Source organism: Ranitomeya variabilis, chromosome 5, assembly GCF_051348905.1.
Source record: "Ranitomeya variabilis isolate aRanVar5 chromosome 5, aRanVar5.hap1, whole genome shotgun sequence".
In the NCBI taxonomy this organism is placed as follows: Eukaryota; Metazoa; Chordata; class Amphibia; order Anura; family Dendrobatidae; genus Ranitomeya; species Ranitomeya variabilis.
The window spans coordinates 624,449,624-624,477,569 of record NC_135236.1 but is presented as its reverse complement, the minus strand read 5'-3'; the positions used below and the strand labels follow the sequence as shown (position 1 = coordinate 624,477,569).

Below are 27,946 nucleotides of genomic sequence, written 5' to 3'. Positions count from 1 at the left end.
GCTGAACACTCTGGGGAGAAAATGAATTTTATTTCCCCAACATTTAAAAGATTATCTCAGCACAGGAACATTTTTTTAAACACATCGAAATGTGGAAATTATTATTATTCCAAGAGCTATTGATTAAAATGTTGATGGAAATTACCTGGGGAAAACCCCATGAACCTCTTTGTCTTACACATGCCAACATTATGATGGGGACAGAGCAAGTCTTAATAAGATGTATCAGTCCCCATAGAATATTTCATTTGTCGCCGCACATCCCCCAATGATACTTTTTGCCAATCTAAACCAACCAACCAACCAATCACCCGAAGAATGACCATTCTGCTTGTTAGAAGGATGATCCATACAGGGGAGGACAAACCTACTCATTTGCTGAGTTCCCACTAATCTACACTTTTCTCTTGTTTACTATCTTCTATTTTTTGCAGGGGTCAAATTGCATATGCCATACTGCACAATTTCCACAGACGGTGCCTCCAGAGTGGCCACCCCGGAAAAGTTTTTAAAAATAAAAAATGAAATATTTACAACATTAATATAAAATTTGCAAATATAAAATATGAAATTATTTTGCTTATACAGATGTGTATCTAGTTAAACAAAAACATCAGCTTCGTAATATAAGCTAATGCAAGTAAAACTGTCTGTAGGTACACGTTACACAAAAGCAGCATTTTACCCAGTGTCAGCGCAGGACAATTATACGTCTGTGTGGCCTGTCAGCAGATCGGCAAATGCAAAATAAAAAAAAATCTGCTCTAAAATGAGCAAATGTGAGTACTTGAGAAAAGAATAAATTGGTTCAACACATTTATATCTTTGCCAAATCAGTTTTAGACACCACAAGTGCAAATTAATTCACTTGCATCCGTTAATGAATCACATCACTGGTAAAAATAAATAGATCACATGTATTCCTCTTCTATGTTATGGTTTTTAGGAATTGTTACAAAATTAATGGCTGTTTATTTAATCCATCCTGCCATTCGGAGATGCGGTTTTCACCATTTTTCATCCTCTCGTTACAGAACTCATTTACAGTAGAAGTTTCCGTTATAGGACTTTTTTTCAAGGGAAAGATAAAAAAAGAATTTGACTATTGATATCTGGAATGGTTTACATTTGTGTAGCTCCGTATTTTGCTACATTCCCCAGACTCCTTAGGCCCTGTTAGACTGTGTTCCCGTCCTAGGTCATTACAGAACCCCTGGTCCCTAACAGACAAGGCCCCTACCCTGGGATGTAACGGTCTTGAAATCGATGATGACACCACTATTTAGGCTGCCAAGCTGGGCACGTAGGCTTCAATTCAGGAAGACCGGCGATGTTCTCACTGGTCTCCATAAGGGGGTAATATTGGAGTAAGACAATCCTGATTCATTAAAGGTGCATGCTTTTTAATGAATCAGAGGTGGCATATGACCCTGACAAATGGCGTGAAGCTGTATGCTCTCCGCCACAAATCTTACTCCAGTTATGGACTGAAGTACAATTTTTGGAGTAAGGAACACCAGCGCTCGTTACGAGTTAGACGAGCTGTACTATCACACCCAAGCTTCACCCATTTTGACAGAACTAGTTGAAACTATTGTAAAAGTCACAAAATTCTTGCGCAACTTCATGTTGTGCAAAAATATTGTGACTTTTCAGAGTAATTTGTGCAACAATTCTGGCGTAATTGCTTTGATCAATTGGGGCCATAATGTACCTACTCTGCCTGACATTATGCTTTTTTTTTTTTTTTTTAGTAAAGTCCTATCTTGCACATCAAATAGCTCCTGATATTAGTGGTTTAACCCTTAAATGCCACTGTCAAGAAATAAAGGGACTTAGCTAAGGTTTGCTATGGTGCCCTGCCTTTTGTTAGTTATCTCCTTGTACAAGAATTAAGAGCTGCTACTAATGAAACATTTACGAGATAACGCAGCGCGATGCTGACATCTGCTTTACGCACATTGTACAATCAATAATGATAGGACATTGATTCTTTGCTGCCGTCAGGGAGGATTGTTCCTTTAGCCGGGGCGGTTTTACAATTCCGTTCGTGACTTCCATTCTGAAGTGTAATTACGGCACAATGGTAATGACGACGCCTTTTCAACGCAAAGTTCAACTCCTACGAAGTCTTCTTTCCTTTTCTCTCTCCCTCTCTGAAGTGACATTTGTCTGTAAGATGTTGAAGGTGGCATTTATCTGCCAAATAACAGAACTCCTCCAAAGTTAAACACTATTGAAAGTGTAGATTCAATTAGAGCTTATTTTAAATTCACAGCTCAGGAGAAATTTTCCTAAATGTCAAAGGAAAAGTTAATCTCTCGGTCACCTCAAAGATACCCTCATAGCGAGGGGAGAAGTTACCGTACCTTCAAACTCTTTTAACCTTCCGTATCGAAAGACACAAAGAGCTTATCTTATTAAGTATTAAACTCAGAAGGAAGAGCGACTGGAGAACATTAACGGAACACCTATGTATGAGGCAGGGATAAAGGGGCATTGTGATGGCCAAAAACTAATCTTCAAGTGTTTGCCGGTCCAATTTCAATTTTCATTAAACCAATTTAATGAAATTGTTTTACACTGCAAGAGTATTATTATTATTCTGCGCAAGGGAATTACAAGGACGAGTTATTAGCACCTGGTAGAAATGCACTGGGGTTCACAGGAAATGAATCTCGTGTGACAAGATATGCAAACTGGGATGACCTGCTCCGGAGTCATGTTCGAAAATTACATAGCAGCGGTTCTACTAAAAGATTTAGTCAACAGTGTTTTTGTAAAAAAAAATCTATTTCTTTCACACATTTTGAATATAGCCAGGGTGTAATGTCAATTAAGACAACAGTTCACAGCATCTTTGAGCATTAAATTGCGAATTAAATGACTCCTATCTATATTTTTTCTTTATTAAAAGTGTGTACATGCATGTAGTGTATCCGGAGTGTATTAAAGGTTTTATCCACTACTAGAACAACCCACTCTTGATCTAAAGCTTGGCGCTGATACAATAAAAAAGCCCGGCACCCAGTCAGCGCTGGCGTCGCTGTCCCCACAGTGATGCCAGCGCCAATTGTTTTTCTGGCTCACGTGTCATAACAACCGCATGAGAGCCCCGGGACTGCAAGTGCCGATAACACTGGAACGGTGTCGGCACGGGAGGTGAGTATAAGGTTTTTTATTTTATCGGCCAAACATTTAAATCAAGAAGGGGTTGTCCTAGTAGTGGACAACCCTTTTACTATACTCACCTACCCGCTGCTCTCTTCGATGTCCAGCGTCGTTTCGCTCATCTAAATGACATAACCACAATTGCGACTAGCCAGCTCACTCTATGCATGAGCTGGATGTTTCAGTTTTTTTATAATGCTAGTCTGTCTCGTTCTCCCTCCCCATAGACTTATATTGCAAAAGTCACGCAAATAACCGTGTGATCTGGAGAGTCTGCAGAGTGGAGACATCGCTGAGAAGGGTAGAAGAAAAGCGTCGAACACAGTAGGTGAGCATATTAATACATTCACACTACATTACATGTGTATATATACAGCTCTGGCTAAAATTAAGAGACCACCACATCAAAACCCTGTCATGGGCAGCCCAATCTACAGACCTGAACCCTATAGAAAAACTCTGGAATGTAATCAAGAGGATGATGGATAGTCACAAGCCATCAAACAAAGAACTGGTTAAACTTTTGCGCCAGGAGAAGTATAAAAGACTGGTGGAAAGCATGCCAAGACACATAAAAGCTGTGATTAAAAATCATGGTTATTCCACAGAATATTGATTTCTGAACACTACCTGAGTTAAAACATTAGTATTGTTGTTTCTAAATTATTATTAACTTGTTTTCTTTGCATTATTTGAGGTCTGAAAGCACAGGTTTTTTTTTGTAATTTTGACCATTTCTCCTTTTCAGACAAAAAATACAAAATTTATTGCTTGGAAATTCGGAGACATGTCAGAAGTTTATAGACTAAAAGAACAATTTACATTTTACTCAAAAATATACCTATAAAGAGAAAAATCTGTCAAACTGAACATTTTGCAGTGGTCTCTTCATTTTTGCCAGAGCTGTATATATATATATATATATATATATATATATATATATATATATATATATATATATATATATATATATATACACACACACACACACACACACACATACACACGCGCTTCTTTAAACATATACTATGTATAAATCTTTATCAGGTGAATGTATTACTTTGGACACGTCACATGTCTGCTAACGTTTTGCAGAATGTGAAATGACCTGCAGTGGTCGTCTTTGACTGTTTAAGTAAAACTCTCAGTAAAAATGAAAAATTACTTGTTATCCAGACACCTACAATGCCCAACTTCAATATTATACATTCTAACACACAAAGTATAGAGATCTCTGTTTTTTCTGTATGTTCTGTTGGCTAATGGTGGCTTAAAATAATGAAGGGATGTCATGGATTGCCTGAGTATTTGGAAGAAATATTCCAAAGAAAGTACCAAATAAATAGGGTATAAGTGGTTGACACATAACCACAGGGCACTGAGCCCCAGCCTTCTGGCTTCCAGTGAAGGGGTGCGGGGGATGGCAGAAACGAGGGTGATGGCGTTCTTTCCTGATTGACCGATCAGACCCACAGCATTGCTCCTCTCTGATGCTACAAGGCTCTACAGTATAGGAGGTCAACTGGGGCTCTGAAGTTAAGCCAGTGATCCCTCCAGCTTCAGAGCAGCGCTTCTAAGTTGTATAGCCAACAACTTGTACTCTAAGCATTACACTCCTTGCTTAGTAGATAACAGACAACTGCTGGTGTAAGGAGGAGAACCGGGCCGTGAGTACCTGTCCGGAACGGTCGGGGCTGTCTCCTCTGTTGTCTGGGGGAAGGAATAAGACACCGGACAGACCTTTGCACTCAGGAACAGGGGCTCCGGACTGTCTCCTCTGTTGTCCAGGGGAAGGAGTAAGAGACCGGACAGACCTTTGCACTGAGAAACAGGGGGTGTGGCTAAGCGGCAACAGCCACAGCGCGAGCAGAAGCAGTCAGTCTTGGCGGGAACAGGCAGCACGCAGCACAGAGAGAGAAGTGCTCCGTCCCTTGAGCACCGGGACTGCAATGGCCCACGTCCATGTACTCCCACCATAAGCAGCAGGAAGTGCAGAGAGATGTGCAGTGCGCCTGGTAACTGGCAGAGAGCGAGGTGCCGTGTGCTTCGTGACCGTGAGTAAAGCGCATGTGCCGCAGAGAGAGAACCAGGTACTGGACAGACAATTGCAGCCTACCTGATCAGCATGCACTTTCCCGCCAACGGGGAACCCTGATCGTGCTGCAGCCTTGTTTGCTCCAGCCGCATATGTTCATGGACTATGGGCTCAGCGGAAGGTGCTGGAGACCCACCGCTGCCACCAGAAGACGGACCGCTGTTACCAACCGAATCTCTTTGATAAACACGGCACCAGCCGTTGCCGGTGCTACCAACCCCCAAATGGTACCTACATTCTGAAGAACTCCTGACACGATAAGTGCTATTCCTCGTTTAACCCTTCATCTCTCTGGGAGTGGTTAACCCCCTATTAAATTAAAACTGTTAAATTTGTTAACACTGGCTCTGCGTTCTGTCTGTTACTGCATCCCGCAACCTGCTTTCACTGGCAGACCACTAATGTGGCTTTTCTTTAGTGAGAAATAAACAAGAAAATTAAAAATCTAAAAATCCTTCTATTCTTGAAAATGGAAAATATTTTTAATAGTACCGTATATACTCGAGTATAAGCCGACCCCCGAGTATAAGCCGAGGCACTTAATTTTTTCCACAAAAAACTGGGAAAACTTATTGACTCGAGTATAAGCCTTGGGTGGGAAATGCAGCAGCTACTGGTAAATTTCAAAAATAAAAATAGATGCCAATAAAATTACATTAATTAAGACATGGGCCCCATAAGATGTTCCATACAAAATACAACCCATATAATGCTCCATAAAGTTGATGATGGCTCCATAAGATGCTCCATAAAGTTGATGATGACCCCATAATATGCTCCATACAAACATGTGCCCCATATAATGCTCCATAAAGTTGATAATGGTCACATAAGATGCTCAATACAAAAATATGCCCCATATACTGCTCCATAAAGTTGATGATGACCCCATAATATGCTCCATACAAAAATATGTCCCATATAATGATCCATAAAGTTGATGATGGCCACATACGATGCTTCATACAAAAAGATGCCCCATATAATGTTCGATATAAGTTGATGATGGTCCCCTAAGATGCGCCACACAAAAATATGCCCCATATGGTAACTTTGGTCATTTGACATGAAGATCATCTCTTCTACAGATGTCAATGAGAGAACAATCCTGCGTGCAACACAATGGGACTGCAATACGGCCGTCACCAAAAATTCAAACCTTCCGCAGTTCAGGTCAGAGGTGACCTTGCTGTCATAAAGCACAACATAAGCCATTTGTGTCTGCCACTTGCTTGTCACCTGGCTGTGATTTGGAAGGTTATATTTTTACAGCTATATTGCAAACCTAAAAAATTTGCCCGACTTACCGTAAATTACAGGTATATCGCTCAGTCAAATTCAAGACTTGATGTCTTGTCAACAAAATTGTTGGTTAACACTAGCTTTATACGGATGCCGGGGAGTGCATTCAATGGGTGCAGATGGGGTAATGACCTCTCCTTAAATACAAGATGTCTGTACCCTGACTCTCGACAATGCCCTGACAATTTTTCTTTATGACAAAAGTGAACAGGTAAAAAGAAAAATCAGCACTATCGAGCTTCACCATATTACATTGTTTGGGTGGAGTTGGAGTGCTTGTCAGTAGGTGAATAGCGAATAATCACCACTTGCCACATTTAGATTTTTCATTCCTGACTAATTCTCTCCCATCCATTAATTACGTTCTTCAAAGACTGGTCGGAAGCACTCTGAAAGAAATGATTCTTCCTCTTTTTTGGTGTTGAAAGTGTTCTCGCACAGTTGTCATCACAGTGAGGTTCAGCACTGGCTCTAGATGGGCATCAAGTACTATGGAAATATCTGATGTTCAGATAGATTTTTTTCCCACAATACAAACACATAGTCCTAACTTAGAAATTAAATGATGCCAGGGTAAACAAGGATTGAAGAATAATGAACTTTGTATTCAAGGAGCAACTAACATTCGGAGAATACTTACTTGGTTTGTAAAACCTTTGACTACTCGTCTTTGCTTTAAATTTGTTTCTCCATCCAAATTAGCAGTCTCTATGTGACAGATCCCATTCTGGTCAGATGAGTAGAGAAGTAGAATGTCTGCTGGAATAATCTCATTGCTGAACAACTTCACGAAGTCTCCAACCCGGACGTCCTTCCAGCACTTGTCCACAAAGCTTTTCTCTTTCCTTCAACAGAACAAACAGAATACAAATTATTTTAAGATTATTAAGGACATATGTCTGGAGTACCATGTCGCAGACATATAACAGAAATATTAGCAAAATATAAATACAAAAATTAGATGTCAACAATATTTAACTTCTAAAAAAATAAGAATCTGTTGATACTTCGAATAACTATTTCATCGACTGCAGAGTAACATTTACACCATAGTTCAATGAAATAAAGGATAATTCCCCATCTAGTGTTACCATTAGAGCTTTCTAAATTAATTTTATCCGGAAAAGAAAATGAATGCAGAGTAGATTCCACAATTCCCAAAATATATATCAAACTTTGTACAGTCTCCAAAAGACCAAGGTTTGGCTTGTGCTTGTTCAGTTAGCACATCCATGGGGGACTACTTGGAGGGTCATATAAGGCCATGAGTCAGTGGGAGCTCTCCATGTTGTATGGGCAGCATGATATTGAGCAGAAGATGAACAGATTAATCTCTAGGGGAGGATTCAGTAGAAAAAGTGTTGGAATAAGTTTAAATGCAACAACTCCATTCCTGTTGTAGTCTGCATTGAATGTCTATGAGTGTTCATTTGTCAGCTATGCTGTGATTGTTAAAGTTTGTAAAAAAAAAAAAAGGTCAGAGGACACTCACTGATTGCATCATTCTGCTGCTGTTTCCTTCACAGAGAGACATGTGTTACATGGACTAGATTATATCGGTAGTTACTGTCAAAGCTTTCTTATTTTGTTCCAGTTCAAGCTGCATATATTAAACACAGTTTGCCTTACGTTGGATTCTGCTGCTTATATGAAGTAACACGCGCTGCTGTGGTAATACTCCGGCTAACAGGTTATGGGCCCAGCCACCGGAAAGTAAATGGTAAAAAGCCCAGTCACCGGAATAAGCAGCGAGCCAAGCGCAGACAGCACAGAGGAACCCCCGGAATACAAGGACACCGGAACGCAAAGGTACCGCAGTGTACAGAGCACCGGACAGCGCAGCTTAAAGGGCCAGTAACAAAAAAAAAAAGAAGTACAAGAGACAAGAATGTCTACAGAAAGGAATGCAGTGAAGTACACAGTGCCAAGTCTCACAAATCACAATTACAGCTCCTGGAAATTCAAGGTAAAGATGTTACTTATAAGAGAGGGTACATGGAAATGTATTGAACAGCCTGTGCCTGACCCAGTACCGGGTGATTGGCTAGAGACTGATCAGAAAGCACAAAGCACTATTTCCCTCAGCATAGATGATAACCAGATTGTACATGTATGCAAATGTGATACTGCAAAGAAAATGTGGGAAGAATTACAGAAAGTGCATGAAAGGTCAAATCTCAGCAATAAGCTATATCTTATGAGAAAGCTGTATCAGTCTAAATTAAGTGATGGCCAGCATATGCAGGACTATATCAGAAACACCCTAGAGATTGTGGAGCGCCTAAGGGGTATTGGTGAAGAAATTAAAGATTTTCATGTTGCTGCATTACTATTAAGTGGTCTTCCAGAAAGTTATGACACGCTTGTGACTGCATTAGATGCCAGACCAGATGATGAACTCACACTAGAATATGTGAAAGGGAAACTTGCAGATGAATACAAGAGAAAGTCAGAGACTATTAGCAATAATATATGTAAAGCAGAAACAGCATTAAAGACACAGTACTTTTCTAAAGCTCAGAGTCATTTAAAGGAAACTCGTGAATGTTTTGTCTGTAAAAAGCCTGGTCACCTTAAAGCAGACTGCAGAGTGTGGAAAGCAAGAATGAATCAGTTTAAAAAGCAGGACAGTCATCAAAAGGTTAAAACAGCTGTAAAGAAGGAAGATGCATGTATTGCGACTGCATTTGGGGTCAGCACAAGCCCATATGCAAACCATGTTTGGTGTATTGACTCTGGAGCGACTGCTCACATGACACGTGATAAGGATTTCTTCATTAATCTAGATGAAAGCAAGTCTGAAAAGGTAATTTTAGCTAATGGTCACTATATGACATCAGAAGGAATAGGAGATGGTTATTTCCATTGTCAAGTTCAATCCTCAGCACAAGTCAGAAAAATCCCAGTTAAAGACGTGCTGTATGTTCCCAAACTTGAAAGTAACCTTTTATCTGTAAAGAAGCTTGCACAACAAGGAAATATAGTTACATTTAAGGATGACAGATGCATCATTTCAAAGAAGGGTCATACCCTTGCCGAAGGAAAAATCAAAGATGAACTTTATCAGCTGAAATGCAATGAAACTGTTTACAGTGCTAGACAAGATTTTCATAAGGACTGTATTCATGTGTGGCACAGACGCCTAGGCCACAGAGATCCAGAAGCAGTAAAGAAACTAGCTCAACTTGCAAATGGTATTGCAATCAACCAGTGTAATCAAACAATGAAGTGCACAAGTTGCCTAAAAGGGAAAATGTCCAGAAAATCGTTTCCTAAAGTAAGCACTACTAAATCTGCACAGATACTGGATTTGATACATACAGATGTGTGTGGTCCAATGAGTGTTCTTACTCCCAGCAAGAAGAGATATTTTCTCACATTCATTGATGATTATTCCAGATATACTGTTACTTACCTACTTCAAAGTAAAGATGAAGTTCCACAGAAACTTGAAGAATATCTTGCTGCAGTTCTTAACAAATTTGGAAGAATACCAAAGGTACTGCGAGCAGATAATGGAACTGAATATACAAGTGGTAAAGTGCAAACCATCCTGAAAAAGAATGGAATCGTGTTCCAGACAACCGTTCCATACAACCCAGAGCAGAATGGCACAGCAGAGAGAAAGAACCGAACTCTTTGTGAAAGTGGAAGAAGTATGCTATTTGATGGAAACCTACCTACAACATATTGGGGAGAAGCCATCATGACTGCTACCTATCTTCAAAATCGACTGCCAAGTAAAGCTACAAGTAAAACTCCATATGAGCTATGGAACTGTGAGAAGCCCAACCTGAAGCATCTCAGGATATTCGGAAGCAAAACTTTTGTGCATGTTCCCAAAGAAAAACGTTCTAAGTGGGAATCTCATGCAAAGGAAGGAGTTCTTGTGGGGTACAGTGAAACTCAGAAAGGATACAGAATCCTGCACCCACAGACCAACACAGTAACAATCAGCAGAGATGTAGTGATTGATGAAAACTCAGTATCGCTCAAATTTCATGAGGTTACGCAAATAATTCAACCTAAGGAACAAGAATTTCAGTCAGTGATTCCAGACATTGAAGAGAATCTCAAAGAAAATACTGAAGTCTGGATATGCTCTGAAAGTACTGAAAAAGAAACAGAAGAACCAAGCCAACCTCAGGAGATCAGAAGATCAGAAAGATCAAATAAAGGAATTCCAGCTAAACGCCTTTCTTATATGGTCAGATCAATTCCAGAAGAAGAGCCACAGTCATGGCAGGAAATGCAAAAACTGCCTATTCATAAGAAGCAAAAATGGATAAAAGCTGCTGATGAAGAAATGGAATCCCTTCATAAGCTCAAAACATGGGAGCTCACAGAGCTACCTCAAGGCAAGAAAGCAATTGGATGTAAGTGGGTCTTTAAGAACAAATATGACTCCGAAGGTAATGTTCACCGTTTTAAAGCAAGATTGGTCGCAAAAGGATATTCACAAAAATATGGTGAAGATTATGATGCTACTTTTGCTCCAGTTGCCAAGCAAACTACATTCAGAACTTTATTATCCATAGCTGCTGTTCAGCAGATGAAAGTAAGACATTTTGACATCAAAACAGCCTTTCTACATGGAGACATTGAAGAAGAGCTGTACATGACTCAACCAGAAGGCTATGTTAAAAGGGGTAAAGAGAACCTTGTTTGCAGAATGCAAAAATCTCTCTACGGCCTTAAGCAATCAGCAAGAGCATGGAACACTAAGATGAACAAAGTGTTAATCGACGAAGGATTTAAAAGGTCTCAAGCGGATCCATGTTTGTATACAAAAGGTGTATCACAAGATTGGATGTATGTTATTCTATATGTGGATGATGTAATAATAGCGCATCAAGAAGAGAGAGAAATTTCAAAACTAGGTCAAATTCTGAACAAGCATTTCGAGACCAAGGACCTTGGAGATGTGACATACTATTTGGGAATCCAAATCCAGAGAGAGGAAGATGGAAGTTTTCTTCTTAATCAAAATTCTAAAATCTCCACAGTTCTAAACCAGTTTGGAATGTCAGAAGCCAAAGGCATATCAACTCCAATGGATCCATCTTACCTAAAATTGGAAGGAGAAGAAGATCTGCTACCCACAAATGACAGTTACAGACAAGCAGTGGGGGCACTTCTATACATAGCAACCACAACCCGTCCAGATATCTCAGCCACAGTGGGAATTCTCTGCCGACGTGTAAGCAAGCCACGCCAAAGAGATTGGAATGCAATTAAGAGACTTCTTCAGTATCTTAAGGCAACCCAAGAGTTAAGTCTAAAGATTTCTGCATCAGGAGATCTAATTCTCAGAGGATATGTAGATGCAGATTGGGCTGGAGACTCAAGTGATCGAAGATCAACAAGTGGTTACTTGTTCAAGTTAGGACACACTTCAATCTCATGGTCGAGTAGAAAACAAGTGTCAGTTGCATTGTCTTCTGCAGAAGCAGAATATACATCAGCTGCTCATGCAAGTCAAGAGTTAATTTGGTTGAAGCAACTTTTGGAAGAATTCGGCAAACCACTAGCTGAACCAACTGTTATCTATGAGGACAACCAAGGATGTATCAAGCTCGCCAGCAGTGAAAGGATAAGTGCAAGAACAAAGCACATTGATGTTAAACATCATCACTTGCGTGACTTAGTAGAGCGTGAAGTTCTAAAGTTTGTTTACTGTGAATCTGACAAGATGTTAGCAGATGTTTTGACAAAGCCATTGTCAAGAGCCAAGTTTGAAGAATTCAGAACTGCAATGGGACTAACAGGATAAGCAGTTGTTGAGTGGGGGTGTTGGAATAAGTTTAAATGCAACAACTCCATTCCTGTTGTAGTCTGCATTGAATGTCTATGAGTGTTCATTTGTCAGCTATGCTGTGATTGTTAAAGTTTGTAAAAAAAAAAAAAGGTCAGAGGACACTCACTGATTGCATCATTCTGCTGCTGTTTCCTTCACAGAGAGACATGTGTTACATGGACTAGATTATATCGGTAGTTACTGTCAAAGCTTTCTTATTTTGTTCCAGTTCAAGCTGCATATATTAAACACAGTTTGCCTTACGTTGGATTCTGCTGCTTATATGAAGTAACACGCGCTGCTGTGGTAATACTCCGGCTAACAAAAAGTTAATGCCTAGGAGTCCAGTGGGTGGTCCCATCAGTGTCTGAGAACTGCAAATTCAATTTCCACTGAATCTTTTCTTATAAAACTGTAAATTAACCTGCTTTATACCATACTGCCTATATATCAGATACCATGATGAATGATACAGGTTCCCTTCAAAGGGGTCTGTGTAGTTCATACAAATACTACATGAAAATCACTTCCCCCATAACCTTAACTCCTAACAGGAATCACTCCTAATAGGTAAATACTCCAAACTGGTAATATTCGGTGCACGTTGTCCTGTCCGAGAGTTACTTCCTTGCTGTGTGGATAAGTGGTGGGAGAGTCCGTCTAAAGGAGCAGATTACAGCCAATGCATCAGATTCATTCTAGAGCCAGAGATGCCATCTACAGTATTGTACTTTGCCCTATAAACTGTAGGATCCGATCCCTTTACCAGCCCTGTACATGTACTGAAACCAGTTAGACTGATATTTCAAGTTTCCTGACTCCGATGTATACAAATACCTCCCCCTTTAACCATCACCATAACAAGACCTATACAAAGCCCGGGATTCTTTACAAAGCTACAGAGAAAAGCTGTAGCATATGAAAAATACAAATAAAGATGATACATGTAACACATTTAAATGTAATGATCATGTAAAATTAACAAAGAGCAGTGATGATGCCTCCAATCCTGACTGCTTGCGTATCTATGTGAACAAGTCCATTGATTTTTAATGAAGACTACAGAACAGCTCCTCTTCTTTTAACTAGTAGCTAATCTGCAGTGCTTGGCAGGGGTTGGAACATATAACAGCTGTGCATCGCACCTCCATTCAGCTGTTTCATCTGGCCAATAACGGGAATTGTGGGGTCCGAGCGTCAGACCTGTACTGATCTACAAAGATCATTAGTGATGAGCACAAGTGCTCAAGTTATCACCTAGTATTGTGGGTGCTCGAGTGAGATGTTTTTAGGCCCCGTGGCCGCATGTTTCAACAGCAACAAAGCATGAGGGGATTGCCCTTGTATGTCAGGCAATCCCAGCATGTTTTGTGGTTGTCTAACAGCCCCGTAACATGTGGCCACAGGGACTAAAACATGACACTCGAGCACCCGCGGCGGGTGTCGGGTGTCAGACCATGGCCGATCAGACATTGATGACCTATCCTAAGGTCATCAATGAAAAAGTAGTGGACGACCTCTTTAATCTTTACAACATGGGAGTTATGTGAACAATGTAGTTTGTGGTGTTACATTGTTCCAGTAATGCCCACTTCCAATGTATTATTAGTGGTTCAATAGCAGTTTAGAAAATTAAGATAATATGAAATATATAATGATGAAATAGTTACTAAAAGTTTGAGCTGAAGATGAGGTGGCTGAGAACAGAAATTTCTTCTGTATCTTCACTATCAAAATGACATGAAAAAGCCACATCCTTTCTATATTCCTTACTTATTATCAAGATGACATTCAGCAGTGTCAGAAATAAATAAGACACAATATCGCTATTATCCCAGAGTAATGCGCGACACAAAGGAGAAGAGACAGCCTTGTCCGAATGCTCATAGCCAGCTGACGAGTTTCTAATGTCACAGTTATAGTGTACAGTGGGAATGAATAGGAAGGCAAAGGAGAGAAAATCTCCAGGATGGAGCGCCATTGTGAACTAGAGAAGCGGAGAACATACAGTATCCGAGGAAGGAGATAAGACAAAGAACACAAAGTGTACGCTCACCTTAATTACTGTATGGAAGTAAAGAGTTCAGTATACCAGCCCTACAGTTTATATAATTGCTAGACTTCTAGAATAAACTGCAATTATCTAACTACACAAAGGGAAAATTACAATGGATTTCAGTTTCAGTCTCCAAGAGCAAAAAGCTTAAATGCGGTAAAGGTAAAATTTTAGTGTAAGAATGGGTGTGAAAAAATAAGAAGAAAGACAGCCATGTAAAAAAGGGGACAGGCAACCGTGACAGATTATCAAAGTTTAAGAAACAAGAAAAATTAAAATAAATACATATTTTTGCAAAAAATGTGCAAATTGAAGGATTAGAAAAACATGAACTGATTTCTTAAAAAATATTACGGTACATTATTTCAGGTTATGTGCACTAATGCAGCCCTGTACTATTAAATTCAATGGAACAGAGCCACAATGCCTGACACAAATCATGTACAGTCTGCACTGTTTTTGTAAGAAAGCAGCCATGTTGTTTTTCTGCACAATTATTTTAAATATGGACACGGAGTAAAAAATTAAAAAAGCAACAGGGACAGCTTAAAAGGGTATTATCATATTATGAAATTGGTATAGTAAGACAGCGTGAAAATAGACAAGTTTGCAGTTGACTTGCTGTTTCTACCTGCTTTTATTCTCATGCAATGTGAGCTTTTATCTTGCATAGTGTACAGCTTGGAACTGAGTGTGTTCAGCAGATACATTAGGGATGAGGAGTTAACTCATGATAGCCTAACCACCTCTCCCCAGCCCATTGATTTCAATGCACCATCTTTCTTCCCCTGCCTCTAAGCTCCTGACCAAGTCCTGCAAGATCAACAGCATCCAATATCAGCTCTCCCATTCTCTGCTCACTTGTGCTTGTTCTAATGCTCTATTAGCTCTATAGCCAAAAATATTGGTAGTAGTGTAGACTTGAGAACAAGCCCTTACAGACCATTTAGTACAACCTCAGCAATAGGATGAAACTACTAAAACAGAACTGTCACTCAAGGAGAAGTGCAAGCCTCCCAAATAACATGGAAGTGAAAAGACTGGAGAGTGGTGTGCTGCTTAAGACACAACTTGAGAATAACCTTTTAAAGTGGACTTGTCACCAGGTCAAAGGTGATCAGCTTTTGCTCCTGTCATTTATTTGATTGTTCTGCAACTTTTTTTTCTTAACGCACCATCCAGAGTTATTGGCCTTTTTATATAGTGCAACCAATAAGCAAATTTGTATGTTCTTTACCAAGAGGGCATTGCTCACACAATAATTATGAAGAGCAGCATAAAGATGCGACCGCAGAGAATCCTTGTAGAGACTATAAAAATGAGCAGTAAACTAAAAGATCCTTATTTGTGGAACTGTGTGGTGGATTTGCAAAACAAAAGACAACAAAACAATGAATGCTCAGAGAAGCCTCATAGAAAAAAATAGAATAGAAACTGACCACTTTGACCTGTAAAGTCCTCAGGACAAGCGATGCATGATGAAAGCACCTCACATCACGAGAATAGGTGTACCATTATTATTTGAATGCTCAAGATCATGGCTCTCGTTCTTGTGATTGGTGGGGTTCTAGAGGCCAGACCCCTTATGATCTTACATTTACCACCTATACTGTGTACAGGTAATACATGTTTTTCATAGGATAAACCCATTAAGCAGAAAATGATGAGCAAATAGATAAAAGTGCAGGTAGTACTCACTTAATTCCTTCATCCATAGACTACATGTCTAGCTATTAAGTTCTCAATACAACAAATCCAGATATTTCAGCTAAGGGTTCATGAAGAATAAAAAAATACATCCTACAGGATATTATGAGTTTAGAAGCTCCATCTTGTATTCACTACAAGCTACTGGAGGCATTGAGTGATTACTTAGGCTACAACAGAAACATTTGGCATACGTCTACAGGAAGACCTCATGGAACGGCTTGAAAGTGGTGTGATCAACGACATAGGTCATCATCAATGTAATCTCGGAAACATTCAGGGGAATTTTCTGGTTCTCCAGTGCTCACGTGAGCTGCCTGAGGACTACTGCCCTGAGTGTAAGAAGAGCTGTCGAGAAATGCTAATGTTACACATACATAAGGAGACCGCACCCAAGAAGTGAGCATTGATTTAGGCTCATTATCATTTCTGACAGCTACGCAGGAATATAAATGACAGCACATGGTTCACAATGACAAATATCTCCTTGAAGGAAGAATTCCTCTTCACATAATTGCGCAGATACTCATCACAATATATCTATGTGACCTGCGTAGCTGGTGGAGAGTTTATAAATACTGATTATACCTTTGGGTGCCATTGTTAGGACAATGGAAACCGTATTTTTCATTCTGATGAAGGCTATTTTTATACATAGATGCACTGAAAAACACCAAGGACCAAAATGCTGTATTAGCCGAGTGAACCTGGACAGGGACTTAAAAGCCCAAGTTTTATGAGCAATGGAAGTGGGCACGAAGACTAGGACAGTTGGGGAGTCAGAGCAGTAAATGACAAAGCGTGGCTATAGAGTTGTAAGTTCCAGGATGATGCCTGGGGTGCAAACTATGGTACAATGCCGAAACTTTGACAAATTTGTTTGAGTCGTTAGGCTGATTCCACTGGTGTTTCTTGCCCCAATTTACCAGAATTGCAATAAAACCAGAGGGCTCCATCATGTGCAATTTTTTTCAGTAATTTATCTTTTTTTGTCTTGTGATATTTGCTTTTTTGTTCCTAATTTTATTAAAAGGGCACAAGACTGTACATGAATTTTGTGCAAAATCAAGATTGTTCTTTTTTTTTCGTATTTAACTTGTTATCGACTTTTATAGCAAAACATAGCGTTGTTTGCTAAAATGTCATAAAAATTACGCCATCAGTGTAGGCATATATAAAATTAAGCCCTGGGGGAGAGGGGTCCTGGAATACATTTGTTGTAAATTTGCAACTTTTCAAATAGTGGCAAATAATGAATCAAGCGAAAACATATGGAAACCAGACACTCTACCCACAATGATGAATATGAAGCAAAAACCAAACAGAAGAACATATAAAGATGAATACGGTATGTAACGATGTTGTCGGCACCAATACATGGTGTCTCCTTCCCCCTCCATGCAGGGACGCTGGCTTACTCACCGCCCCAGCCCCGTGACGTTGTCTCCCAGCGTGTCCCTCCTGTTACCTCCTGCTTTCAGTGTGTGCGCGCCACAATCCGGCGGTGAGCCTAGTATGTGAGTGCCCGTGATTCCCCTTTCTTAAAGGGGCAGTGCCCGCATTATGCTAAATGCTCTTAGCTTGTTCCTGAGAGGCATTTAGCATAAGTACTACACCTGCAAGATGGCTCCCAGCAGAACAGAGTGTATTAAATAAAAAAGCAACATCTATTACCTAATGGAGACTTCCTTCCTCCAAGATATGTAATAAAAATACAGACTTTCCATAAGAAAAAAATAAAATGAACAGTTTTTGCCATCTACAGAATAAAACTTTTTAAATGATTCATCTTTTCAGCAGAAAAAGGTAATATATGCAGATTTTCTTATTCGACACATGTCACAGCAATTACTTCTGAAAAGGGCAAACCATTTTTCTATTACTCCAATAAGAGACACTAATTGCAGAGGTTTGTAAGTTACAATCATGAAGTAATATTCCAGGAATATGAGCAATGATCAGAGAAATTAACGAGATAAGATTGTACATCAGTACGTTTTATGCTGGATTTGAAAATATAATATTGCGTCAGGGGTTTCACAAACACAAAATGGATCACAGGGGTGGAAGTCAAGCATTCATACCATTGGTGATGATTCTAGGTGGCAGATGCCCACCAACAATGGTGGTAGTTGTATTTGCACCCTGGTGCCCAATGGCCATACAAGCGGACACATGTATTATAAATGGTAGATAGCAGGGCTCAGTTCAAAAGGTTTGGCATTGGGTCCACAAGCTTCAACTCACAGTTCTGCCCAGCGATGTGATGCATGGTAAAAGTATTTTCTGTAACAACCTCATTTAATTCATATTTCATTCTAATAACCTAGATGCCTAAATTATTATTTTTTCTTACAAAGAGGTAAAAAATGAATGTTTTTGCTCATTAAATCAACCTTAAGGTTCCAGAGAAGCGGGTCATTTTATTTGGGGTTGAATTTTATTTACTTTACCAACAAGGCACTGTTCTGGAGAATCTTTAAGGGCGTGTCTTTAGGGTGCCCTACATAATTATCCTGTGAGAACTGCCCACTTGGTAAAGAGCATAGAACACGGTACTGAATAAAAGGATTGCATGATTGCATGTCTGGAATTATATGACAATTTAGGACTAATATAAGACAAAACTGGTGACTTTTGACCTGGTGACAGGTTTTCGTTAAGATGGAATGAGAAAATAAGGCAAAAAGAAAAAGTTAACTTTCTCCCACCAACTCCACATCTCTCCTATTGCAATGCTTTCTGGGTTCCCACTAGTGTTCACTTCCTGCTACGCCTTGACACAGAAGAAGTGACTGCTCAGCCAATCACTGGCTGAGCTGTGTCACGGCTGCAGACCGCTATTGGTCACTGTAAATGTGTTATACTCCACCAAGAGGCCAGATGGCGCGCTTCAAGATGGATGGAAAGGGGAGCACTGCCACTAGGAAAAGATTAGTAGGACAACCCTTGAAAATTGTCCTGCACATCGCTCTGCTACCCAACGTCCCTAGATAGTTTCTTTCACCCCTAGTGGCAATTGCGCTCCTATCCCTGTCTTGCCCGAAGCAAGGTTCTGGTTAGTGCGTGGGGCAGCAAGAACACTAGTCCTTCTCTGTAATACAGACACAAAGGGAAACAAGCAAGGGTAAAGAAAACCAAAATCACTCAAAGCACACCCAGACTATGGAATGGTATATAAAGAGAAAGGAAGAAAGGGAGAGGCAAACTAAAAGGGAGAAAAGTTAAAGGAAGACACCGGACAATCTTCCAAATAGCAATCTCTGGAGATGACTCCTAAACTATTTCTATTTCAATGGCTAACAGCTTCAAACCAATTCCAAGATATAGCAAGCTATCACTACAACTACACAAGCTAAAAGGTGAGTACTTTCACCAGAGGGGAAAGGACAAATCAGAACAGCTGAAATAACTCAGGACGGGGTCAAACCCTGCGAGCTTGTGAGCTCTGAAATAGAGGAAACCAATCTCTGTTACGCTATCCCAGGGACAAACGTCGGCCAACAAATGAGCAAACAATTGCTTTTTCTCATACAGTTTGGACATCCATAAAGATTGCCGCATGTAACATCACTGGTCAGCCCAGACTCCAGTGGCAATTAACACATTTTTGTAAATATAGTTGGATGAATCATTTCTAAAATAACTTTTTGTTATCATTACCATGTATAAATAAGGGTAACAGTACTATCCATTACACTTGGTAAATATAAATGGCTGATCTAGTGTATATTGTGCATATTTACGGTGCACAAAAATGTTGTGCTTATCACTTTATTACCACATTTTATATTTGATTAAGGTACCGTCTCACAGTGGCACTTTGGTCGCTACGACGGCACGATCCATGACGTTCCAGCGATATCGTTACGATCTCGCCGGCCGGCCGTACATCAGAGCACAGCGGTGACGTCACCGCTGTGCTTTACGACCGCGCTTACACAGGATGCAGGAGGAGTGCAGGGAAGCGGACGCCCGGGGACGTGACAGGCACCGGAATGTGAGTATGTTTTTTTTTTTTTTTTACATTTACAATGGTAACCAGGGTAAACATTGGGTTACTAAGCGCGGCCCTGCGCTTAGTAACCCGATGTTTGCCCTGGTTACCCAGGGACTTCGGCATCGTTGGTCGCTGGAGAGCTGTCTGTGTGACAGCTCTCCAGCGACCACACAAGGACTTTCCAACGATCACGGCCAGGTCGTATCGCTGGTCATGATCGTTGAAAAGTTGCAGAGTATGACGGTACCCTTTGACATATTATGTGAACACTGGTAATCTAATAATCTGATTCCACAGCGCAAAAGGTAAATTCCATACTGAGACCTATTACATTGCCAAGAAGGATAGCGAGGGGAAATGAAGCACATTATTTCACATTTACAGACATTCTCTTATTATTTTGCTCCACAACCCATTTTTTCACATATTGGCATTTATTAGCATGAGACTTAACATCTGTATTGCGAAGAAAACTAAAAATATTATCTTGTTGTGTCACCTCAAGGCCAATTATCCTGCCCAATGCTATACTGTGCTACCTGGCTGGAATATAAGAGAAGAATTGTGAACATGTTAGCTGAAGTTTAATTTGCCCAGTTTATGTGGTTCCCACAATAAGTTATTATTAACCCTGCTGTTCTGTTTAGATTTCACATACACTTGTACTGTTCCCGGTCATTTTTGACCGTCCTTATAAAATAATCATTTTTAGCTAATCTAAGTGGTTTTTTTAAACAGTTTTTGCACTATTATATTGCTTGTGAAGATGGTTGTTCAAATACCAGAAAAAAAAAATAAATACAAAGCTTGTTTTATATTTTTTTTATATCCAAAAGGGAACATGGTATTTTTTCGATTTTTGTAAAAATTGATTATTTTTGCAGATAAAAAAAAAAATCTTGATCTAAATGTTAACTATAAGTAATAATATCAAACATTATGTAGATATACTTTTTTCAAAGGCAAAAAAAAAAAAAAAAAAAGCTTTTTTCTCTATAAAATGGCAAAAAACGTTGTTTTTTATACACTTATACTGTTCCCGGTCATTTTTGACCGGACCTAACAAAGTTGTGATTTGTACCTAATTCAAGTGTTATTTGATTACCTGTTGCATTGTTTTACTGTATGTGAACATGGTTTTCAATAATCAGATGAAAAATTAAATCAAAAACTTATTTTTTGAATCAAATAAATTAACATTTATGTACAGTGTAATACTGTACAACCAGCAAACACATGGAAAATCAGAAAATCATGATTTACAATATGAAATGTTGACAACTGAATGGAACTAGATCTATATGAACAGCAGGGTAAATAAAAACCAGTGAAATAAATTGCGCATAGCTATACTGGAAGCGAATCCGTCGGCTGTATCGCAACTTGAAAATGTTGGTATGTGTAAATCTGTTCTGACCAAAAGTAGTCAGATACATTGATAAATAGTAGTAGATGCAATATATAGTTCAAAATGAGGTGATAGCACCTTTATTTTTGTCAAAAATTGTCTGGAGAGCTGAATAAAGGCCTATCGGTCATTTTTGACCGAACAGTACAAGTGTAAAAAAAATTGTACCAAATAAAGTAAACAAAAATTAAAAAAAAAAAAAAATTCCCACAGAGAGTACCCCCCTAATGACGAAAAGTCAGGGAGCCTCAAGTCTCAGAATCACACGCTGAATTTTTATAACATTATAGAATTTCAAAAACGGTCATTTTTGACCTAACAGAACAGCAGGGTTAAGGGAAATCATACCTAAACTGTTCTACATCTTTCCCTACCATGTGAGACATTAACCCCCAAAACACAGCACTACATAGGTGCTCATTACGATTTCAAGATACTTTTCTCATGTAAAGAATAACAACAATCCATGATAAACACATGATAAATAAAGGGTACAAAAATTATTAAGCACTAATACTTAAATTAAGTTACCTGAATAAAGGTCACACACGCTGATCCAGCGATGACAGCGGGTAATCAGTGACCAAAAAAAGGTCCTGATCATTCCCATCGACCAACGATCTCCCAAGCAGGGGCATGATCGTTGGTCGCTGTCACACATAACGAGATCGTTAGCGGGATCATTGCTTACGTCACCAAAAGCGTGACGTTGCAACGATATCGTTAACGATATCGTTATGTGTGACTCAGCCTTAAACCTAGCCAAGGTCACAGAATAACCACCAGATTATTATTACCCATCTACTGGCACTAGCAAGCCACTGTTCTGTGCCATCTAATAAAGAAGCCGTGACAATAGAAAGAGCAAAACATGAAAAGAATGGAGGCAAGGTGTGGAGCCGCAACCCTTCTGAAGGTTCTAGGTCCCGACTGACAACCTCTATTCACAGCGTTGCTATCTATTAATTCAGATGTGTTATACGGATAGTGTCAGCCACTGACCCACATGTTACTGGGCAAAGGTAAATTATCAAGGGTCATCAGCTGACCCAATCGTTGTTTCCTGCCACACTAACCCTAATGTGCCAGTGGAAATCCCCTAAATTTTTGCAGGAAAAATATCCCAACAAAATCTTAACTGAAGCATAGGAATCTGCATAGGGATGCTTTCTAAGAGGCAGACACTTTAGAACACATTTGCGTTTTTTTGTCCTTGCACTCGCTATCACGTTTTTGACTGCTGTTTTTTCCGCAAGCATTTTTCCATTGTCTTGGGTTGTGTTTTTTACTGGCATTTTCCGGTCCTTTTTTTTTTCCTTCCATTCGATAATGAACAAACCGCTAAGAGCAAATGCTAAGAAAACACTCAAAAAGGTGCTCTGTCCTCTTTTGAACTTTCCCATTGACTTCTACTGTAAAGTATAGCATGTTTGCCAAGTGGAGGACACCTGAAGAATGGTCAGGTCACTTCTTTTAGCCGCTTGACATTTTAAGAAACCTGAAGAGGATAAAAGACACTCAAAACCCTGAACACATGCACAGAAAACCGTTTTAACATAGAAATGCACATGTTCATTCTTTTGAGTATTTTCCTGAGTGCATTTTCAAGTGTATTTCGGGGTGGACTCGCCTAAAAACAAAACAAAAAAAAACATTGTGTGCACATACCCTTAGAACACCATGAGGATTGAAAAATTGAAATTGGCTAATTAGTTTGCAGAACATTCTGTACTCAGATTAATATAACCAAACTGATCTAATAGGCTCATAAAAAGATACAATTCTTTAACATTAACATAATTATCTCAAATAATGATTCTATGATTTTTTTTTTTTTACCCGAACAATACATTATTCTACATTGCATTCTTTTTGATCTCATGTATGCCTCATTTCACTTCCGCTGAGACTTCATGGGCCTCTTATTTAACAAACTTCTAGTTGATTTAATTAATTCTATGGAGACTTATTGCGAGTGTTTAAACCATTTTTAATGCTCCCTATGTAAAGATTATCTTTTCTTAGGTAATTTTTCTTGGACTTCCTGCATTTTCAATTATCCAGGGTTTTCTTCACAGTCTTAAATACATTTATAAGTAGTAAAAAAATAGGCAGTATAAAGAGTACTCGGGGAATATGCTGTTTTATGAATACTAAACATAAAATTATATAAAGTGACACTATGATCGCAAAGATTATTCTCTGAACAATTAAAAGTAAAAATATTTTTAACACTATCTCAACATAGAATATACTGGTACATCCTACACCATGTTCCCAGGGAGCTAAATCCACTCCAAAAAGGTCAGGAGCCGGCTGTGTGGTGCTGTCAGCACCTGTCTTTAACAGCAGCTGTTAACCACTTAAAGCTGCAACAAATCTCTGACTGATGGTGGGGCATCTGTTTGTGTTGCCATGCTGAAGGGCCCTGACACCACCATTTTGGTAAACCTGTGACACAGGCGCTAAAGCAGCTCTATTGACATGTCTAAAAAAGCTGAGTCTTGGAAAATGGTGAATCAACGCCCCCCCACCCCCCATTTTTTTTTTTTTTTTTACAATTTTCAATTTTTTTTATACCATTTGAATGGTAATTAAAAAAACAAACCCTGATAAAGAAACTATACAATTACTATAAACTATAGCATTACTATAGTGGTGCTGATATGATATCAAATCATTTTTACAGCACAAGGAATCCATCAAAACCATGTCATGCAAAATTACAACTCATCCTGCCAAAAAATAAGCCATATGTAGACAGAAAAATAAAAATGCATGGTTCTTAGAAGAAGGGGAGACAAAAAAAAATGAAATCACAAAATTGAAAATTCGCCTAGACGGGACAGGGTTACTACTAGAGATGAATGGATCCCCTCATGAAACCCCTATTCCTCAGTTTAGGTCAGTGTTCTCTGGCTTTGGGCAGGAATTGTGTGAATTTTCTGATGTTTCAGGTTCTCCAACGCAGCGGTAGGTTCTCTGGCCTGTCATGGTGTCGTCTGGTGAGGTGCACAGATGATGTCCCGCCAGCCCTGATAATCATAAGCAGAACCTAGGATCAGAAACTCATACAGCTTCTGTCCATGATCAGCAGGCACTGATGTGGCCCATTGGCCAGGATTGCGATAAGAAACTTCCTATACTTTTTGGACCAATTTCATATTTTAAAGATGTTTTGCTTGTCAGTTAATGCAAACTCTCATTGCTCACTTGTAGGACTTGTAGGACACTCAGGTGCATGGCTTGATACAGTTAGGGTGTCGACACCTTAGAATCTAAGTGTTCCCAAACTCCAGTCCTCACGGATCCCAACAGGTCATGTTTTCAGGATTTCCTTAGTATTGCACAGGTGATGGAAATATCAGGAGTTCTCTCACTTGTGCAGCACTATGGAAACCTGAAAACATGACCTGTTGGGGTCCGTGAGGACTGGAGTTTGGGAAATACTGCCTTAGATAATAGTTCGCCAAATGCTCCTCTATAGAAATGTATGATCGGCTTAGCTCTAGGGAACCAAACGGAACTAGTTATGGGACTTACATAATGGATATTTCTCACTTCAACCATCTAATTTACAATAAGTGGAAGGCAGGCGACACGAATATTAGTAGATTCATCCAACTTGAATCCAATGTTTATGGGGTCCTTTACATTACATATTTTTCGCCAATAATAATACGTCTGTCTTCTCGCTTGCCGATTACTTGTGTGTACATCACATGGTCAGAACACATTTTTATCACCTGGAGGTAAACAATGATGATTTCAGTTGAATGACAGCTTGAAAACCTTGAGGATTTAAAAATTGAATTTATCTTCTGAAAATAATTTATTATTTAAATCAGGTTTATTTATTTTTTTCCCATAATCTCAATTTTTATTATAAAAAAAATAAATTGAAATCTTTCCGTTTTCACACCGGCAAGTGGGGCTTTATTAAAACTAACTTCCTGTTTGTGGAAATCCATATATATTATACATTAACAATGAAGACACCGTAACCCTATATTTTGTATGAAGCATCTATTGTGTGTTTGCAAAGGTCATTGTGCAAGGAGGGGGCAGGTGTCTCCATGTTTGCGTGGGTTTCCTCTGGTTCTCCGGTTTCCTCCCACACTCCAAAGACATACTGACAGGGTATTTAGATTGTGAGACAGTGCTAATAATGTCTGTAAAGTGCTGAGGAATAATATGGCGCTATAGAAGTAAACTTAATAAATAATAAATATTATGATAATGAGCCTGAAAAAGCTTCTTGAAATGACTGTAAGTGTGTGTGGCGAGTGTGAACACTGTAAGATTACAAATTCTGATTTAATAATAAAAATTTCAAAATGAAGAAAAAATAACAAAAACAAAAACCTGATAAACAAAAGCACATTTTTTGATGATACATTTCCTTTTACACAAACAAGTGTTTTTGTAAAGCATCAGTGATACAACATCTATAATGTCATATTGTGTAATATCTATGTTTAATATAAAGGATAATTAAGGCGTTACTGTGCAAATCACAAGTGAGCCTCATAGTGTGACTAAACTTACAAGTAGTGATGAGCGCACGTGCAGGGATAAGGTGTTCTCAAAGTATGCTTGTGTGCTTACAGAGAGTCTTCGGCGTGCTCGAATAATATGTTTGAGTCCCTGCGGCTGCATGCCTTACGCCTGTCAAACACACTATTCAAGCACTCCAAAGACTCGGTAAGCGCACCATATCTCAGCAAGTTCGCTCACCATTTCTTACAAATTAAAAGTATGGGAAAAATCACATCTAAAACATTATATATATATATATATATATATATATATATATATATATATATATATATATATATATATATATATATACATACATACATACATACACACACACATATATATATATATATTAATTACACTGCTCAAAAAAATGAAGGGAACACTTAAACAACAGAATATAACTTCGAGTAAATCAAACTTCTGTGAAATCAAACTGTCCACTTAGGGAGCAACACTGTTTGACAATCAATTTCACATGCTGTGGTGCAAATGGAATAGACAACAGATGGAAATTATTGGCAATTATCAAGACACACTCACTAAAGGCGTGGTTCTGCAGGTGGGAACCACAGACCACATCTCAGTACCAATGCTTTCTGGCTGATGTTTTAGTCACTTTTGAGTGTTGGTTGTGCTTTCACACTCGTGGTAGCATGAGACGAACTCTACAACCCACTCAAGTGGCTGAGGTAGTGCAGCTCATCCAGGATGGCACATCAATGCGAGCTGTGGCAAGGTTTGCTGTGTCTGTCAGCGTAGTGTCCAGAGGCTGGAGACGCTACCAGGAGACAGGCCAGTACACCAGGAGACGGCCGTAGGAGTGCAACAACCCAGCAGCAGGACCGCTACCTCAGCCTTTGTGCAAGGAGGAACAGGAAGAGCACTGCCAGAGCCCTGGAAAATGACCTCCAGCTTACCACAAATGTGCATGTGTCTGCATAGTTAGAAACCGACTCCATGAGGATGGTCTGAGGGGCCGACGTCCACAGATGGGGGTTGTGCTCACAGCCCAACACCGTGCAGGATGCTTGGCATTTGCCACAGAACACCAGGATTGGCAAATTCACCACTGTTGCCCTGTGCTCTTCACAGATGAAAGCAGGTTCACACTGAGCACATGTGATAGACGTAATAGAGTCTGGAGACACTGTGGAGAGCATGGAGACACTGTGGAGAGTGATCTGCTGCATGCAACATCCTTCAGCCTGAGCGGTTTGGCAGTGCATCAGTAATGGTGTGGGGTGGCATTTCTTTGGAGGGCTGCACAGCCCTCCATGTGCTCGCCAGAGGTAGCCTGACTGCCATTAGGTATCGAGATGAGATCCTCAGATCTTGTGAGACCATATGCTGATGCGGTTGGCCCTGGGTTCCTCCTAATGCAGGACAATGCCAGACCTCATGTGGCTGGAGTGTGGCAGCAGTTCCTCGAAGATGAAGGCATTGAAGCTATGGACTGGCCTGCCCATTCCTCAGACCTGAATCTGATTGAACACATCTGGGACATCATGTCTCGCTCCATCCACCAACATCACATTGCACCACAGACTGTCCAGGAGTTGGCGGATTCTTTAGTACCGGGCTGGGAGATCACTCAGGAGACCATCCGCCGCCTCATCAGGAGCATGCCCATGCATTGTAGGGAGGTCATACAGGCACGTGGAAACCACACACACTACTGAGCATCATTTCCTTGCCTTGAGGCACTTCCACTGAAGTTGGATCAGCCTGTAACTTCATTTTCCACTTTGATTTTGAGCATCATTCAAACTCCAGACCTCCGTGGGATATTAGTTGTGATTTACGTTGATCATTTTTAGGTTTTATTGGTCTCAACACACTCAACTATGTAATGAATAAAGATTTACAAC

General features: G+C 39.7%; 1 protein-coding gene across 4 annotated transcripts in view; it reads right to left on the bottom strand.

Annotated features, from left to right (window-relative positions):
- The window catches only part of ATP10B (ATPase phospholipid transporting 10B (putative)), a 517,664-nt gene that overhangs the window by 55,180 nt on the left and 434,538 nt on the right, over positions 1-27,946 (bottom strand). For all 4 annotated transcript variants that reach the window (XM_077266119.1, XM_077266120.1, XM_077266121.1 and 1 more), the window contains one exon: positions 7,209-7,413. In XM_077266119.1, the coding sequence (XP_077122234.1) occupies positions 7,209-7,413 (205 nt within the window). The remainder of the gene's footprint in view (positions 1-7,208; positions 7,414-27,946) is intronic.